General features: G+C 47.5%; 1 protein-coding gene across 1 annotated transcript in view; it reads left to right on the top strand.

Moving 5' to 3' along the window:
- Nucleotides 1-16,315, top strand: part of NFKBID (NFKB inhibitor delta) — a gene marked incomplete at its 5' end in the record, with an annotated part of 34,536 nt that extends 18,221 nt beyond the window's left edge. Inside the window, 10 exons of the mRNA XM_081871541.1 lie at nt 1,627-1,660; nt 1,958-2,256; nt 2,935-3,146; nt 3,947-4,052; nt 7,226-7,372; nt 9,109-9,160; nt 9,281-9,426; nt 10,262-10,378; nt 12,916-13,080; nt 13,638-16,315. Of these exons, the coding sequence (XP_081727667.1) occupies nt 1,627-1,660; nt 1,958-2,256; nt 2,935-3,146; nt 3,947-4,052; nt 7,226-7,372; nt 9,109-9,160; nt 9,281-9,426; nt 10,262-10,378; nt 12,916-13,080; nt 13,638-13,703 (1,344 nt within the window). The 3' untranslated portion in view covers nt 13,704-16,315. The remainder of the gene's footprint in view (nt 1-1,626; nt 1,661-1,957; nt 2,257-2,934; nt 3,147-3,946; nt 4,053-7,225; nt 7,373-9,108; nt 9,161-9,280; nt 9,427-10,261; nt 10,379-12,915; nt 13,081-13,637) is intronic.
- Between the last annotated feature and the right edge of the window lie 192 nt (nt 16,316-16,507).

Below are 16,507 nucleotides of genomic sequence, written 5' to 3'. Positions count from 1 at the left end.
GGCTCCTTCTCTCTCTCTAGCATCAGACGGCAAAGAGAAAAAGAACAAAGGACAATAGCCCCACTTCACAGAACACAGTAACACAAACATCCTGTCTCCGTCACTTCCCACTTTGTGGAGTCAAAACATACACCGTTATGTGATAGACAACAATCCCATGACTGCAATCACGGAGCAGGAATTCTAACAAGAGGTTCCATGTGGCCATCATGACTGGTACCTGTTGGCAGCCTTCTCGTCCAATGAATTTGTCTCAGCCTTCTAAGTTAGGGTCCGTCATCTAGGCTAGCTGCACCTGGTTTGCATTCTTTGAGACGAGGGCTCTAGCCTTGTGTTAGAGCTTCTGTCTTGCATGCAGAAGGCCCAGGGTTCAATCCCAAATAAAATCCCCAGCATTTCCAGGTCGGGCTGGGGGAAGATCCTGCCTGAAACCCTGGAGAGCAACTGCCAGTCAGTGGAGTTAGACGGACCAATGTTCTCCCCCACCCCCACCCCCATAATTTTTATTAAATGTTGTACTGTTTTAGTGTTGTTAGCCGCCCTGAGCCCGGCTTCGGCTGGGGAGGGCGGGATATAAATAAAATTTATTATTATTATTATTATTAAATTTTCTGTTAAACCTCAAAATATCAATGACCTTACCTCTTCTCTTTCCTTGGTTCATTTTGCATAGCATAAATCCCTGCATATTTTATATAAATTAAACCATTCAGTATTCCATTATTACATCCACCTAAACTTATTTACACTGTTGAATTTATCTTAATGCTGCCCATGTTTTCAAATATACACAATTCCCCCCCATATATTCAATAAACATTTTCCAATCTTCTTTAAACGTATGTTCTTCTTGTTCTCTTATTCTATATGTCCTATCAGTTTAAGGTGCCATTTTTCTTTAGCTGGGACTTCGCTCGTTTTCCATTTTGGGGCTAACAAAACACAGACCACAGAAGAGGCATACATAAATAATCTTTTTTGACACCTGGGAATTTTCATCTGAATTATCCCCAACAAAAAGGACTCTGGTCTGTTTGTTTTTGAAAAGTACTTTTAAACATTTTTTTTCCCAACCCTTTTACAGGTCCACCACATAGGGTAGAACGTACCCCAAATGTTCATTCACGTGGTCCCCAATTCATAACATGTGAAGAAGTTGCCTTCCGCTGAATCAGAACATTGGTCCATCGTCCATGAGGGTAGATGGACCATTGTTCTGACTCAGCATAAGGTGGCTTCTTCCTACGTTATGAATTGGGGACCATACGAATGAACATTTGGGGTCAGATTAAGGGGCAGCCTAGTCTAGAGTGACGACCATAGCATGTTTGCATTTGGATTTGATATCCCGTTTGATCACTACCCTAAGGAGCCTCAAAGCGGCTAACCATCTCCTTTCCCTTCCTCCCCCACAACAAACACTCTTGAGGTGAGTGAGGCTGAGAGACTTCAGAGAAGTCCAAGATCACCCAGCAGCTGCATGTGGAGGAGCAGGGAAGCGAACCCGATTCACCAGATTACGAGTCCACCGCTCTTAACCACTACACCACACTGGTCCAGACACAACCGCTTTATTACCTTTACCAGGCACATTACTGATCCTCTTTTTTTACTCTTCCTCTGCAGGTACCCCCGGGAGTTTTCGAAGCCAACCGAACAGGTGAGTGGATAGGGACACACTGGGATGCTTTTCTTCCCCCATAGAGTCGGTGCGCCTGAAATGGCTACTAACGTTCTGTCTGCACTGGTGGAGGCAGTATGCTTCTGTGTCCCAGTTGCTGGAAACCACAGGAAGGGAGAGGTTGTCTTGAGCTCGGGTCCTGCTTTCGGGCTTCCCATGGGCATCTGTTTGGCCCCAGTAAGAACAGGATGCTGGGCTAGAGAGACCACTGGCCTGATCCAGCAGGGCTTTTCTTCTGCTTCTGTATTCTTTGCTCATCTGAGTCCCTCTTCCTAGAGCCCCCCAGAGCAGCTGAGGGAAGAGGACCTACTCCAGGACAGACAGCTGCTCCCGATTACCTAGTCGCGGCCTTTCCCACCTGGCAGCCAGACACCTCAAGCCAAGCAGCCTTCCCTGCCGACTGCCACTACCAGCCAGTGGACCCCACCAAGAACTACCTCCTTCCACATCCAGGGCCCCAGTATGGCATCATCAACCCCTTTACTTCTTTGGAAGCCAGTGTTTATGGGCCAGGAGGACCTAGTACCACCGAGGCAGTGTACGGTTCCAAGATGGCGTCAGCGGTGGATTATGAGGTGAATGTGGAATTATGAGGGGATGTGCGTGGGTGAGGAGTGGCTCAAACTGGAGACAGTACATAAATAAAGACACTCACAGGACTGAAATAAAACTCAAAACGTTTATTGTAAACATTTGGTTAGACCACAATATGTAATGCTGTAATATAACAAGGAATGTATGACTAAAGTATAATGCAAAAATTTACTAAGGAATTATAGACATTTATAGAATGTATATAGAGTAATCACGCTTAAGTAAGAGCAACGTAGAGAAGCCAGAAGAGGGGTGGAGGGAAGTTAATTCGGATAAGATATAGATTGAAAGGAGAATAGTATTGTTAAGTTGTATTGTGTTTAAGGTATTTGGAAAAAATTAATAAAAATTATTGGGGGGGGGGAGACAAACAAACTGGAGACAAGGAAGGGGCTCATGCTATCATCTTAATCTGTTTTTTTAAACAGCAATTTTCCTCTTCCAAGGATATCCTTGGGAATGTACCTCCACTCCCCATTTGTGGAATGCTTGCCCCAGGGAGGTTCAGAGTCAGAAACTGTTTCTAAGCCTAATTTTGGCGGGAGAAGGAAATGCCTCTGTGAACATAAATTTGCCCACATTGGCAACCCTGATGTATATCTGGGGGGAAAAGATTGGTAATATTGCAATGCTTCTTTACCATGGTTTCTTCCACACAGACGGCAGTCTCTGAAACGGGGCCTTTGGACCTCTTCCCCGCTTCTGGGGGCGTCTGCCTGCAGCAAGAAATGAACAACCCATGCCTCCTTCCCGAGGAGAATTTCCCGGCCTCATCCATGGAAGTGGATCCTGGGGAACTGGCCCAAGCTCGGGCGGAGATCCGGAATACAGAACTGCCTCTTCTGCTACATCAAGATGAGGATGGAGACACGTAAGTCTGTTGCCGGTGGTGAGGGCACTGATTCCCACCCACCCCACCCCCCAGGAAATTGCTTTGAATACCATCCCACTCGGGTCCTCACTTTGTCCCCTTTGAAGTAAGGTGGCTGTGTGTCCTACTTTATAGCAGATAGTCCTCTGTCTGGCCCAGGATCACATTCATTTAAAAAAATTGGGTTAGGGTTAGAAAAAAATCATGGGAGTTGTAGTGTGATATGGGTACCGGGAAATACAGCTGTAAACTGCAGTTCCCATGATTCTTTGGGGGAAGGCATGTGCCCTAAATGTATGATCACATGTGGATATGACCCTAGTTGGACAAATAAAGACGAAGAACCCTAAGAAGGGAGAGTAGGGAAATTGCCCATGAACAATTTAGTGACTCTGAGCAGGTATGCCTCAGCACAGTCTTCCCCACTATGGTGAAATGTACTCTATTTCTCTTTATAGTCATTGTTTCAAAATTTGTTTCTTATACACGTATAGATTGTTATATTGTGTGTTTATTACATTTATTTGACATTTAGATGCCACCTTTCTACACGTGGTTCTGTCCCCAGCTTTTATCCTCCCAAAAACCATGCAAGGCAGGCTAATTCTGAGAAAGAGGGAGAACCATTGGCCCGTGTGAAATCTATGGCTGAGCAGGGATCAGAACCAGGGTCTCCTTGGTCCTAGTCCGAGACTCCAGCCACTATGTCAGGCGGTTCTCTCGCGGCATTGCCAGGGGAGAAGAGTCTTGTCTGCGGACCACCAAGTTCTTAAACTATTCCGTGCCCCTCTCCTCTTCAGGTTTCTGCATCTATATGTGGCCAAAGGACACCGGCCACTGGCATATGCTACTGCTGAGGTATTCCGGGAGTGTGGCCAGCTTGACGTCAAAGAGCACAGGGGGAAGGTGAGGATGAGGCCTGGGCTTAATTCTCCTTGCATGGAGGAGGCACATGAATATCTTTCTCCAGCTGTCTCATAGGGTTGTCTCTAACTAAGTCCTACGCATAGAATCATAGAATTGTAGGTGAAATGTACTCGGAGTCCTGCAGTGATTTCATGCTCTTTATTGCAGCTTGTAAAACAGTGATTGAATTTCCCCCGAAACTGTAGGCTTTTATATACAGTGGACGCTCGGGTTGCGAACGTGATCCATGCGGGAAGGACGTTCGCAACCCGCAGCGCCGCATCTGCCCACGTGCGGTTCGCGATTCGGCACTTCCGCGCATGCGCAAAGTGCAATTTAGCGCTTCTGCACATGCGCAAGCGCCGAAACCCAGAAGTAACCCGTTCTGGTACTTCCGGGTTCGGCGCGGTGCACAACCCGAAATCGCGCAACCCGAAGCATCCATAACCCAAGGTATGACTGTACATTATTTACACGATGAGTCCCGTCTGACTGGCTGATTCTGCTTCCCTCCTGGAGCCTGATTGGTCTTCTCCTGCAGGCCAATCAGTTGTTGCATTCTACGATCCTACCAGCCTAATAGGCTGATTAACTTCCTCCAGGAGCCTGATTGGTCTTCTCCTGCAAGCCAATCAGTTGTTGCATTCTAGGATCCTACCTGCCTATTGTTCTAGGATCCAAGCTTAGTACATAACAGTAGGACTGGGAGGGACCCAGAGTGGTATCTATTCCAACCCCCTGCAATACAGGAAAAACAGCTGAAGAATCCCTGACAGATGGCCACCCAACTTCTGTCTTAAAACCCCCAAGGAAGGAAAGTCCATCATCTCCCGAGGGAGACCATTCCACCGTCAAACAGCTCTTACCATCAGAAAGTTCTTCCTAATGTTTAGTCAGAATCTCCTTGCTTATCATCTGAATCCAGCATACTCATCTGAAATTAATGGATCTAAAGATAGGCTTGATCGCATTAATTTGAATGGGTCTAGTCTAAGTAGGACGAGCATTGGCGACAGCCCTATAGCATTTAGAATTTATTTCATAAGCTACGTATTTGCTATGGAATATATCCAAGGTCAGTCCAACGCCAGTCCATGGAGTTATGTCCATTCATTTCAGAGTGTCTGCTATGAGTATCTTAGATGAATATCACTCTATTCTTTCCTACAGGTTTCCAGGCAACCTATTTGTTGTGACTTTCACTGATTATTCTGATTTCTTTTCTTGTGTGTGTTTTCAAATGCACTTACTCTGCCATTCTAACGGTATATGTACTTCATTTCTGGTTCATACATGTTTAGAAATTCAATTTATGTTCTCTGTTATTCCATATTGCATCCTGCTGTGACAGCTATTTTAAAACCCATCAGGCAATTTATAAAATAAAGGGATAAAAAGTAAATAAATGTCAAAGAAAGAAACAACTATCTCACATTTAGAAGACATCTGAAGGCAGTCCTGTTTAGGGAAGTTTCTAAAAGTCTTTTAAAAGCCAGAGAGTAGTTGATTTCCTTGATATCTGATGGGAGGGCATTCCACAGGGCAGGCACCACTACTGAGAAGGCCCTCTGCCAGGTTCCCTGTGGCTTCACTTCTTGCAGTGAGGGAACTGCCAGAAGGCCCTCGGTGCAGGAACTCAGTGTCCCTCCCTGTGAGAAGCCCAGACATCTGAATTCTTTTGGCGAAGTATTGGAAGACTAAAGAAGTACCTACTCTGGAAGAATGGCAGACCAAGGTGACTGAATTTATGGGACTGGCAGAGATGACCGGCAGAATCCGTGACCAGAAGAGAGAGACAGTGGAAGAAGACTGGAAAAAATTCAAAATCTATCTTAAAAATTGTTGCAAAATTTCGGAATGTTAAGATGTCAAGGGATTGGATATAAAGAATTACAGCTGTAAAAATTGAAATTTAAAAAAAAAAGCTTTAAAGAGAATTAAATATAAAAAGGGATGAAGGATTGCTAAAAAAATTTTAAAATAAGGATGCAGTGAAGGGGAGGTTTGGGGAAGTCGTGTTATGTTTGTTTGTTTTTTGTTTATGTTGTAAAATTAATAAAAATTATTTTTTTTAAAAAAAAAAAAAAAGAGAGAGAAGCCCAGACATCTGAAAGCAGCCCTGTTTAGGGAAGTTTTTAATGTTTAATTGATTATTGTATTTTAATATTCTGTTGGAAGCCGCCCAGAGTGGCTGGGGAAACCCAGCCAGATGGGCGGGGTATATATATATATATATATATATATATATATATGCAGGTTTTGGTGTCCTCGGGTGTCTTCCCGTGTAAAAGTTGGGGTGTCTAGGCGACGTTTCGACGAGGTCTCACTCGTCATCTTCAGGCTGGTGCTTTCGGCTTCTTGTTACTGGAACAGAGCAGGATCTCAGTGTTTGAGTTCCTATAAATACTGTAGAGGGGGTGTGGTGTATAGCCTCCAATGTTCTGGGCAGAGAGGAAGAAAAGGCACACTAGCCTGGGAACTTCCTCTCTGCCCAGAACATTGGAGGCTATACACCACACCCCCTCTACAGTATTTATAGGAACTCAAACACTGAGATCCTGCTCTGTTCCAGTAACAAGAAGCCGAAAGCACCAGCCTGAAGATGACGAGTGAGACCTCGTCGAAACGTCGCCTAGACACCCCAACTTTTACACGGGAAGACACCCGAGGACACCAAAACCTGCATTCCTGTACCCGTGAAAATCTACGAAAGCATATATATATATATATATATATATATATATATAAATGATGATGATGATGATTATCTCTCTGCTCTTCACTAAATGTGCCTCCTGTCCAGCTCCCCTGTAACACCTTGCAGTCCACTAATGCCTCTTGCTTGTTGGGATGGGTGATGGGTGTGCAGAAACTTAGCCTATGCTACAAAGGTGATATTTGCATTCATTGCTCCACCCACTTTTGCCTATGGCCCCTCCCACCATTGGCATGTGGCCCTCAGAAGGTTGCCCAAAAGGAAATGCAGACCTCAGGCTGAAACAGGCTTTGCACGCCTGGTGTATATGCATTGAAGTAGCGAATGTTCCCTTCTGTCAACTGCTGCCTGTTGCCTATCAACTGCTGCCCTAGATAGCTGCCTAGAACCAGGCGCCTGGCAAGGCTGAGCTCTGCCACTCCCAGCCACTCACTGCTATTCCTCTCTGTGCGCCCAGACTCCGCTGCTAGTGGCGGCTGCAGCAAATCAACCTGGGATCGTGAAGGACCTGATCGTGCTGGGAGCAGATGTCAACGCTGCAGACCAGAAGGGGCAGACTGTGCTGCACCTTGGCGCCACCTATGGGCTGCCCAGTGTCATTGAGGTGAGTGTCCCTATTGCATGGCCAACATTTAAGAATGATGGGAGTCGCTACCCAACAATACCTGGAGCGCCGCAGGGGAAAGGCATAGCTCATTGGTAGAGCACCTGCCTTGCATGCAAAAGGTCTCTGGTTCAATCCCAGGCATCTCCCAGTAGGGCAGGGAAATCAGGGGCCTAGGAAGTGGGGCGTGGGATGTCTGGTCCGCCGCGGGTGTCATCCTTGAGGGGGGTGACAAAATAGCACACCACGGGGGGCAGCACTTACCACAGGGTCTGGCCTGCAGCACGCCCGGGCCACACATCTCTCCTGGGAGTGACACAGTGGCTCGAGGCCCCGCTCTGCCCAAAATGGCAGCATGGGGCTTGCGTCCACCAGGCGGACTCTGTGGGCAGCTCGCCATGCCAACCCTGTGTGCGGATCGCCTAGCCACCCCCGTGCGCGGATCACCCCACCCCCGCTGCTCCAGGTGCTGGAGCAGCTAGCTATGCCCCTGTGGGAAATATTCCCTGCCTGGAATCCTGGAGAGCCTCTGGCAGTCACTGCAGGCAATATTAATGGCCTGATTCAGTACAAGGCAGCTGTCTATGGTCCCATCGCTGCTAGCAAGGCCAGCCCTATCATCAGGTAAAGTGAGGCAATTGCCTCAGGTGGCAAAAGCTCAAGGGCAGCAGCTGGGCTGTTCCTTCAGAAGAAGAAGAAGAAGAGTTTGGATTTGATATCCTGCTTTATCACTACTCGAAGGAGTCTCAAAGCAGCTAACATTCTCCTTTCCCTTCCTCCCCCACAACAAACACTCTGTGAGGTGAGTGGGGCTGAGAGACTTCAGAGAAGTGTGACTAGCCCAAGGTCACCCAGCAGCTGCATGTGGAGGAGTGGGGAGGCGAACCCGGTTCACCAGATTATGAGACTACCGCTCTTAACCACTACACCACGCTGGCTCTCCACTATAGCACCCAGCCACCTCCAACTCCAACTCCCATGAGCCAGCGGGGCCAATAGTTGGGGTTGGTGGGATCTGGGCCTCACGGTGCCTCATCGCAGAGTTCACATTGCAGCAGCGTTTCCGTCATTTGTTCCTTTTTATACTCCTGCAAATGTTAGCAGCACGATAGCACATACAGCAGTCCAATGCTTTCCCCATCGCTTGCTCTTCACGCATGGACAATGGGTATCCGATAAAATGCTATTTATTCGTTTAGGAGTATTTATAGCCTGTCGACCAACTGATGATCTTGAGGCAGCTTACAACGCCTTTAAAACACAATGAAACAGGCTATGATGCCATAGTCACTACAGCAGGGAAAAGGTCTACAGTGGTACCTTGGGTTACATATGCTTCAGGTTACAAACTTTTCAGGTTACAGACTCTGCTAACCCATAAATAGTACCTCGGGTTAAGAACTTTGCTTCAGATGAGAACAGAAATCGTGCTCCAGCAGCACGGTGACAGCGGGAGGCCCCATTAGCTAAAGTGGTGCTTCAGGTTAAGAACAGTTTCAGGTTAAGAACGGACCTCCAGAACGAATTAAGTTCTTAACCCGAGGTACCACTGTATATATTTATAGTAATCCTCCTGCCCTTTTTCTCTGCTTTTCCAGCAAATACTGTTGAAGCAGCTAGGTGTTAGAGCCACTCGGTCCATGGCCGACATCTACTTGCTGGGCTTTCATTAGGTTGGGATTTAATCTGTTCTAAGCACATGTCAGAATGACAATCTCTTCTGGATTCTTTCCCAGGCCGTCATGGTGACTGGTATCCCAGTCAATGTCGATGCCAGAAATTTTGAAGGTAAGATGATCAGAGAGTGCTGTGTATTCCCAGAAACATTCTCAAGTTGTGAATGCATATTATTTTGCACACTGCTAACGTGTGGAGTCTTTGACACCCCTTTCTGCACTCTTCCGGTAGGTCTGGCCCCCTTGCATTGTGCTGTCATAGCTCACAATGCTGCCTTCCAGTCCCAAAGCATGGATCCGTTGTCTCAGCAGCAGCTCCAGAACTTCCTGCTCTGTATTCGCTTGCTCCTCGAACTCGGGGCCAACTACAAGAGCCAGGTAGGTGGGCGGGTGGGCTCTGAGGAGGGGTTCCTTCTCCCCAGGCCAGGAGACCAAGGTGGCCACTTCTGCATCAACCAAAAAGAGAGCAAAAGAAGGAGACATAGCAAAGCATTTGCAGAATTTGGCTATTGTTGCCATAATTAAGATAGAAAAATAGATCTTGCCATCATGGGGAAGAATGTGACCATTCAGTGTGTACCACTTAGGGTGCTCTGCGATCCTCCAGATGGCCTGTTTATTGAGCATTTACCCTGATTTGTTTGCACAAAGCTTACATGGAGGTTAGACTACGACCTGTCTTTACTGGAAATTCCTTCTGATTTATTTAACAATTAGCATTATTCATTTGCTAGTGTTTTCCCATTTGTTCCTCTCACACTTTTCGGTGACTTAACTCATCACTTTCCTAACTGCAAAAAGTCGTCTTCTTTTTTAAAGTGGATTTGTTTCACCAGGGCAAGAAAATGCTTTAATTCACTTTAATTGCATAAATCTAGATTTCTCGTGTACACTTGAAGCTCTCCCACTGACATCATGACATATTGACATTATGGAAGCACTTCTAAACAGGACTGGCAAAGTGCCTCACCCTGAGTCAGACTGTTTGTTTGTTTATCTAACTCAATATTGTCTACACTGGCAGACAGCTGCTTTCTAGAATTTCTCTCCCAGTCCTACCTGGAGGTGCCAGGGACTGAACCTGGGATCGTCTGCATGCAAAGCAGATGTTCTCCCACCCAGAAAGGTTCTCTTTTGTGATTAGCCAAGAAAGCTTGGCCAGCCCATCCTGGAGATTGCATCTGGCCTCCTGACAGTTTCCTCCCTTTTCTAGGAACTGAAGAGCAGCAAAACCATTCTGCATTTGGCTGTCCAAGCTGCGAACCTGCCTTTGATCCAGTTCCTTCTCCAGCTGCCTGAAGGAGAACTCCAGAACTTTGTCAATATGAAGGTGTGCTTCTGGGTTTTCTCTGCTAGGGGGCGCTGTTGCCCAAGGTTGGGGATAGAAAGGAGTTTTTCCATTATGGTGTTGTTGTTGTTTTGTCTCATGAAAGGCAGAAGGGTGGGTAGAACTGGTGGCCCTCAGAGAGCAGATCAAGCCTGCTCAGCACCTTGCGACAGAGGGCCCAGCTCTGAGAATCACATGTCACGTGGGTTCATTTGGACCGTGGCAGTTAACATGCAGGTTTTTGTCTATGTCAGTTGCAGCTTTGGGACCTTAGGAAAGGGAGAGGGAAAGTTATACTTTTTCTTCCTCCCTCTCTCCCATGATGATCTCTCCAACGCTGCTGTTTGCATTGCGAGGGGAGCATGCCCCTCTTAATCTCAGGGTTATGGGTTCGAACCCCACGTTGGGCAAAAAGATTCCTGCATTGCAGAGGGTTAGACTAGATGACTCTGGTGCATAGCTGTCAACTTACAGATTTGAAAATCAGGGACCAGCAGCCTCACAAATAAGGGATCAGCAGCCAAAATAAAGGATTTCAGTCAACCAGATGAAATAAGAAGTTAAAAGGGACCAGATAATTTGGGAGAGCAGCGCCGGTTTTTAGCCCTTCATTTCCAGAGGTTGCTGCTCAAAATACCAGCTGATGAAACACTGCAATTAAATAACTACAAGCAGCAACCACTTTTCGTGCAAAACGAAGTCCAAGCTATGAAGATGCTGCTGCAGTTCTGTATCTTTTCTCTCGTGCTCCATCTGCAGCTCTCAGTTCCATCAGGCGGGGCAGGAGGAAGGGGGGGGGGAAGAGCACCTGAAGTAAACCTGCAGATCAGACCATCTATGCTAGTCTACCACTACAAAACTATAGGAGAAGCGCTTGTGGTCCTTCCTCCGCTTTCCCCCTCTATGGTTAGCCCTTGGAACACCTGCCCGCACCTCCACCTCCTCTCTCTGAACTTCTTTCTCTATGGTTGCCCTCGCTCCCCTCTCAAGGCTCCTCAGCAATTCATAGGCCGTGCCAGGTTGCCCATCGCATCCGGGTCCATCGGCGGCGCAGCCGCAGTACGGCCTAGTGGGAGAGGTGGCGGCAGGCAGAGGGGAGACCCCAAGCAGAGATGCTCAGTTCGGTGGCCGCGAGGAGGATGGCGGCGGAAGGGCCTGAGGCTCCCGCCAGTCTTGGCAGGGAGGGGCTCCCGGGGGCGAGGCTGGTGAGAGGCCAGAGGGGAGCGGGGCAGGCAGCCAAGCAACACAGTTGGAGCCTTCCTCCTCCCTGGCCAGCAGGGAGGGAGGGAGAGGAGCTGCTTCCTTTGAAACCCAGGAAATTTAAGGGACATCATCAATAAGGGACAGCAGCGGGACACAGCGCTGGGATAAGGGAGTTTCCCGCCAAATAAGGGACGGTTGACAGCTATGCTCTGGTGGTCCCTTCAAACTCTACAATTCTATGCCATTGATGCCAATGGATGGTTCCCTTGAAAAGCGAAGAGGAATATTGGGGAGGTGATTCGCACCTGCCGTGGCCCAAAGGCTGCTCCAGCTTCCCCAGGACTGATCCTGAGTAGCACTGAGGCTCAGCTAAAAGGGCAGAGGGAGAAATGGCATGTTAAACAAGTTTGCTGCTGGGTGTCCTGTTCCTCAGGGATGTAAGAAGCCATCATTTTCTGTTCTGCCCTGTACAGTCGTACCTTGGAAGTAAAATGGAATCTGTTCCGGAAGTCCATTCGACTTCCAAAACGTTCGGAAACCAAAGCACGGCCTTGCAGGATGCAAAGGAAACACAGTGCAAGTGGGGGGGGGGTTAATGTAATCAATTACATGTCACTTGTGGACTGAAAGCAAGAGGAAACAGCAAATGCCCATTGTATTCACTGGACTGAGTTCCCTTCTGGCCACGGGATGAAGAAATGAACACCAGCAATTTCTGATTCCATTTTTTTCTTCGTCAGAATTCTCTGACATGTCCGTCAGCATTTTCTGGAACTTTGGAAAGAGTTGCAATGGACCTGAGGAACTGCCTTGACCATAAGCTGTCAACGTTTCCCCCTTTTTAAGGGAAATTCCCTTATTCCGAATAGGATTCCTCGCAATAAAAGGGAAAAGTTGACAGCTATGGCCTTGACCCACACATCCATGTCAAGCAGTTGTACTCCCCAGATGGCGTACTGCTGACAGTACCACATGCCCCAGAGATGAGCTGGTTGTGCCCTAAAGACCAGGATTTTAGTGTTGCAGCTCCAGCCGCCTGGAATCAGTTATCAGCCGAAATCTGGCAAACACCTAGCCTTTTAGCAATTAGGGGGCTATTGAAGACATTTTTTTCTTTAAGAAGCCTTTCCCGAAGTGTGTTGCAGTTGCTTATGTGAAAAAAACCAATAGTTTCACAATGGTAGAAATTGCTTTACTGCTTTTAGCATTGCTGAGTTTGCAATCTTTTTGCATTTTGTCTTATTTTATTGCACACTGCTTCAGTAAGTTTGGGTTAATAAATCTGCAATAAATGGATATTGTGCAGGCTAACTTGGAGGGGAAATCTCTGTCCTCAGGCCCACGGGAACACTGCCTTGCACATGGCCGCTGGTCTGCATGGACACACCTTTCAGGAGCAGATTGTGCGCCTCCTGCTGCATCACTGGGCTGATCCCAGTGCGCGGAACCTGGAGAACGAACAACCCGTTCACCTGTTGGCACCAGGCCCAGCAACAGAACAGGTCAGCTGGGGGAGGATCTATGGTTGGTGGCAGTGGGCAGGGGGAGCTAAATTTAGTTCACTTTGCATTTTCATCAGGACCTACCAAATTTGCAACACGCAGCTCAAAATGCAGCTGTCCTGAGAAATTTGCACTTCTCCGAATTCTGCGGTGGAGTTCTCCCACCTGCTCAAAAAAAGGCATATGTTAAGCGAAAGGGGGCATTAAAAAATTGTGTGATTAGAGGAACTAACGTACCCCGAGAAAAAATGCATGCCATTAGGGGAAATTGCTTGGGGGAAAATGTGTATGCTGAATAAAAATCGCCTACAGAAATGTCTGCGTTAGGAGAAATGCACACTAAGAAGCTGATGGATTTTCAAGTGCACTTGTTGCAAAAAAAAAAAAAAAAATCAGTAGACTGATGCAAAAATGTGGAGAACTGAAGACTGGAAGGATGAGAAGCTGGGAGAAACCGAAATGGGCAGATCCGTTCATCCCTAGCTGCATCGGGAAGAGCCCAAGAAGGAAAAGCTATCCTTCATCTTTGAATGATTGTTGTCTGCTTCCCTCTGCAGCTACGCCTGTTGCTTAGGAGCCGCCGTTTGGGCCCCGGACCAGCTCATCTCCCCTCTTTCCCATGAAGACCTCCTGTCAAGCTACGCTCCTTGGCAGAACACCGTCTCTTTTTCAGCCGCCCAGGAAGTGAAGGAGTGTCAATTGGGGGGGGGCGTTGTTGTTTATGTTGTTTTATCTTATGTGACAAGGCAACTTTGCCTTGTGCTGCCTATATTTAACTTATTGGATAGGGAGGTTGTCTGCCCGACTTTCCTTGCTGATGCCGGCCAATAGTCTATCCCCAGTGGCACCGGATTATCTTCCCACTGCAGGTGACCCACTGCAGTGCTGACAGTGTGGAGGGCTTTGCCTTCCTCACTGTCACTGCAACCTTTCAGCCCCAGGCTAATGAGCAGGCAGGGAAAAAAGGTACTCCTCCACCACCACCCAGCACCACTGGGCTCACCCTCATCAGCAAGGAAACAGTTCAGGCTCCGAGTGCGAATTCTGTCGACCAGCTGCTTCCCCCACTGGAGTTCTAAGTGCTCCTGTTTGGTATCCTTGCATGCAAGGGAGGGGGAGGCAGCTGCCAGGTCCGCCCCTCTCTATCCTCTTAGCTGCCACAAGTATCATTTCTGTGAAATGGATTGTTGTAATTGAACCATATTGGTTTTTGGCAAAATTTGGATCGTATAGTAGCACAGGGCTGGCCTTTGCTGGAGGAATTACTTCGGTGAAACTGAGTTGCTGTTTAGGCCATCTCTGGTGTGATCCACTTATTGATGCTACGTCTTAAAACCTAAGAGAGTTCCTGTAACTTTTTAATTCAAAGAATTGCACAGAAGGGGGAAAGGAAATTCCAATGGTTCGAGCTTCTTGAAACTGTGGCATGGGAGTGATCTTCCAAGCCGCAACTGCCGAAATTATCCCTTCTGTGCAAATCTTACGGGCAGCTACCTTGTGGTACCCAGATGTTGTTGAACCACCACTCCCATGAGTGGAGTCCAGCCTGGCCAGAGATCAGGGATGATGGGACTTGAAGTTCAGCAATGTCTGGAGGGCTGCGGGTGTCTTGCCCCTGCCTCCAGGTGTTTCTCTACAAAATTAACTGGCTTAATTGTTGTTCCTTCTCTCTCCACAACTGGGGAACCCTTGGAACTGTAGTTCACCCAAATCACAGTTTCCAGGAGTCCCTGCGGTGAGGAAGGAGCTGCAACGCTTAAGCCAGCCTCGAAACAACGTTGTGGTAGAGAACTGCCCTTTTAAGAAGTTAGAGGTGCCCTCTCAGGAGATGAAGTTGGCAGCCGACTTAATTACGCCTCACAATAACCTGAGGCAAATGACAATATGCACACTTTTTCAGTGCTGCCCCTCTGACGCTTGGAATCGGTCTGGAGGCCCTCAGGCAAGGTGGGGGCCTTCCGTGTTCTAAGCTGCGGGGATAAACACTGCGTGTTTTTTCTCGATTTAGGCTCCGGCCTGTGACGCACCCGCTCACAGCATCTGTGTGCAGAAACCTGTAGCCAGGTCCCTGGCTTAATTGAGAGAGCTCTGTGTAGCTCACACTCTTATCTCTGGCTCATTGCCAAAGAAGCAGTCTTTCTCTCTCTCTCTCTCTGTCTCTCTCTCTCTCCATGACTGCATCAGCTTGTATCCCCACAAAGTGGGGAAATTAACACACCTCCCCTTTCTTTTCCTATCCTCCCCACCCATCCCATTTCTTGGCGGTCTCGCCTTATTAAGCCATGCTGTCCCACCAATTCCTGCTCTCCACAACTCTTTGAGGAGTTTGACTCTCCCTTCTTTTCCCATTGCTGGGTAGGGAGAAATCAGATCCAGTTTGCATTTAAAGGCAAACCAACCTAATTAGCCACCTTCAAATGTGAATGAACTGCAAACTAATGCGGAAATGCGAAGAACTGAAATTGGATGGGGGGGGGGAGGGAAGAGAAACCGAAACTAGTCGATCAGCCCATTTGCAATTGCCAGACACCCAATCCAGTCTCCCTGGGATTTCTTAACTGTTGTGAAGAAAGGGAGAATTCTGGCAGTTGCAGCTTCTTTTCCTGGAAAATACTGCTGCAGATTCAGCTGCTGCAAGAATTATTCCTGCTCACTAACTAGGAGGGAACCATAGCTGTCAACTTACAGATTTGAAAATAAGGGACCAGCAGCCTCGAAAATAAGGGATCAGCAGCCAAAATAAGGGATCAACAATTACTTTGATAAAATACATATTTTGTTGCGTGCAAATGGATTTAGATACCTATTAGGTCCTACAAATTACCATATAGCATATATTCAACACACAAAAACAGCAACAATTTGTTGTTGACAAAGGACAGCTGGACATAGAAAGGGTCCCATTACCTTCAATAGCTTATTTAAGGGACATCATCAATAAGGGACAGCAGCGGGACATGGCCCTGGGATAAGGGACTGTCCCGCCAAATAAGGGACGCTTGACAGCTATGGAGGGAACCCTTCCCAAAGTAGTAGGACATTGCTTTGCATGCAGAAGGTCCTAGAGTCCATCTCCCTGGAGGGCTGAAAAAAATTCACCCTGAAACCCTGCAGAGCTGCTGCCAGTCAATGCAGACAATACTGAGCTGGATAGACTCAGTGGTCTGACTCAGTAGAAGGCAACATCCTATAATCTTGTGTTTATCCCTCCCCATTCCCATCTCTCTCTCTCTCTCTCTCTCTCTCTCTCTCTCTCTCTCTCTGTCTCTCTGGCAACCTTTCACATGCCCTCCTCTGTGTTCAGCTTGATAAACACTCCAAGCTTGTGCTAATGGAATATTTAAATGGAGGCGAGGACATGCCAGGGTTTATGATGAACCATATGTTATTGGAACAGAAGCAAGCTAATTGTGGCAATAAAGAAGCA

Source organism: Podarcis erhardii (assembly GCF_964252035.2).
Source record: "Podarcis erhardii genome assembly, chromosome: 7".
NCBI lineage: Eukaryota > Metazoa > Chordata > Lepidosauria > Squamata > Lacertidae > Podarcis > Podarcis erhardii.
Note: the sequence above shows the minus strand (reverse complement) of the source record. Positions and strands in the feature narration are given on the sequence as shown.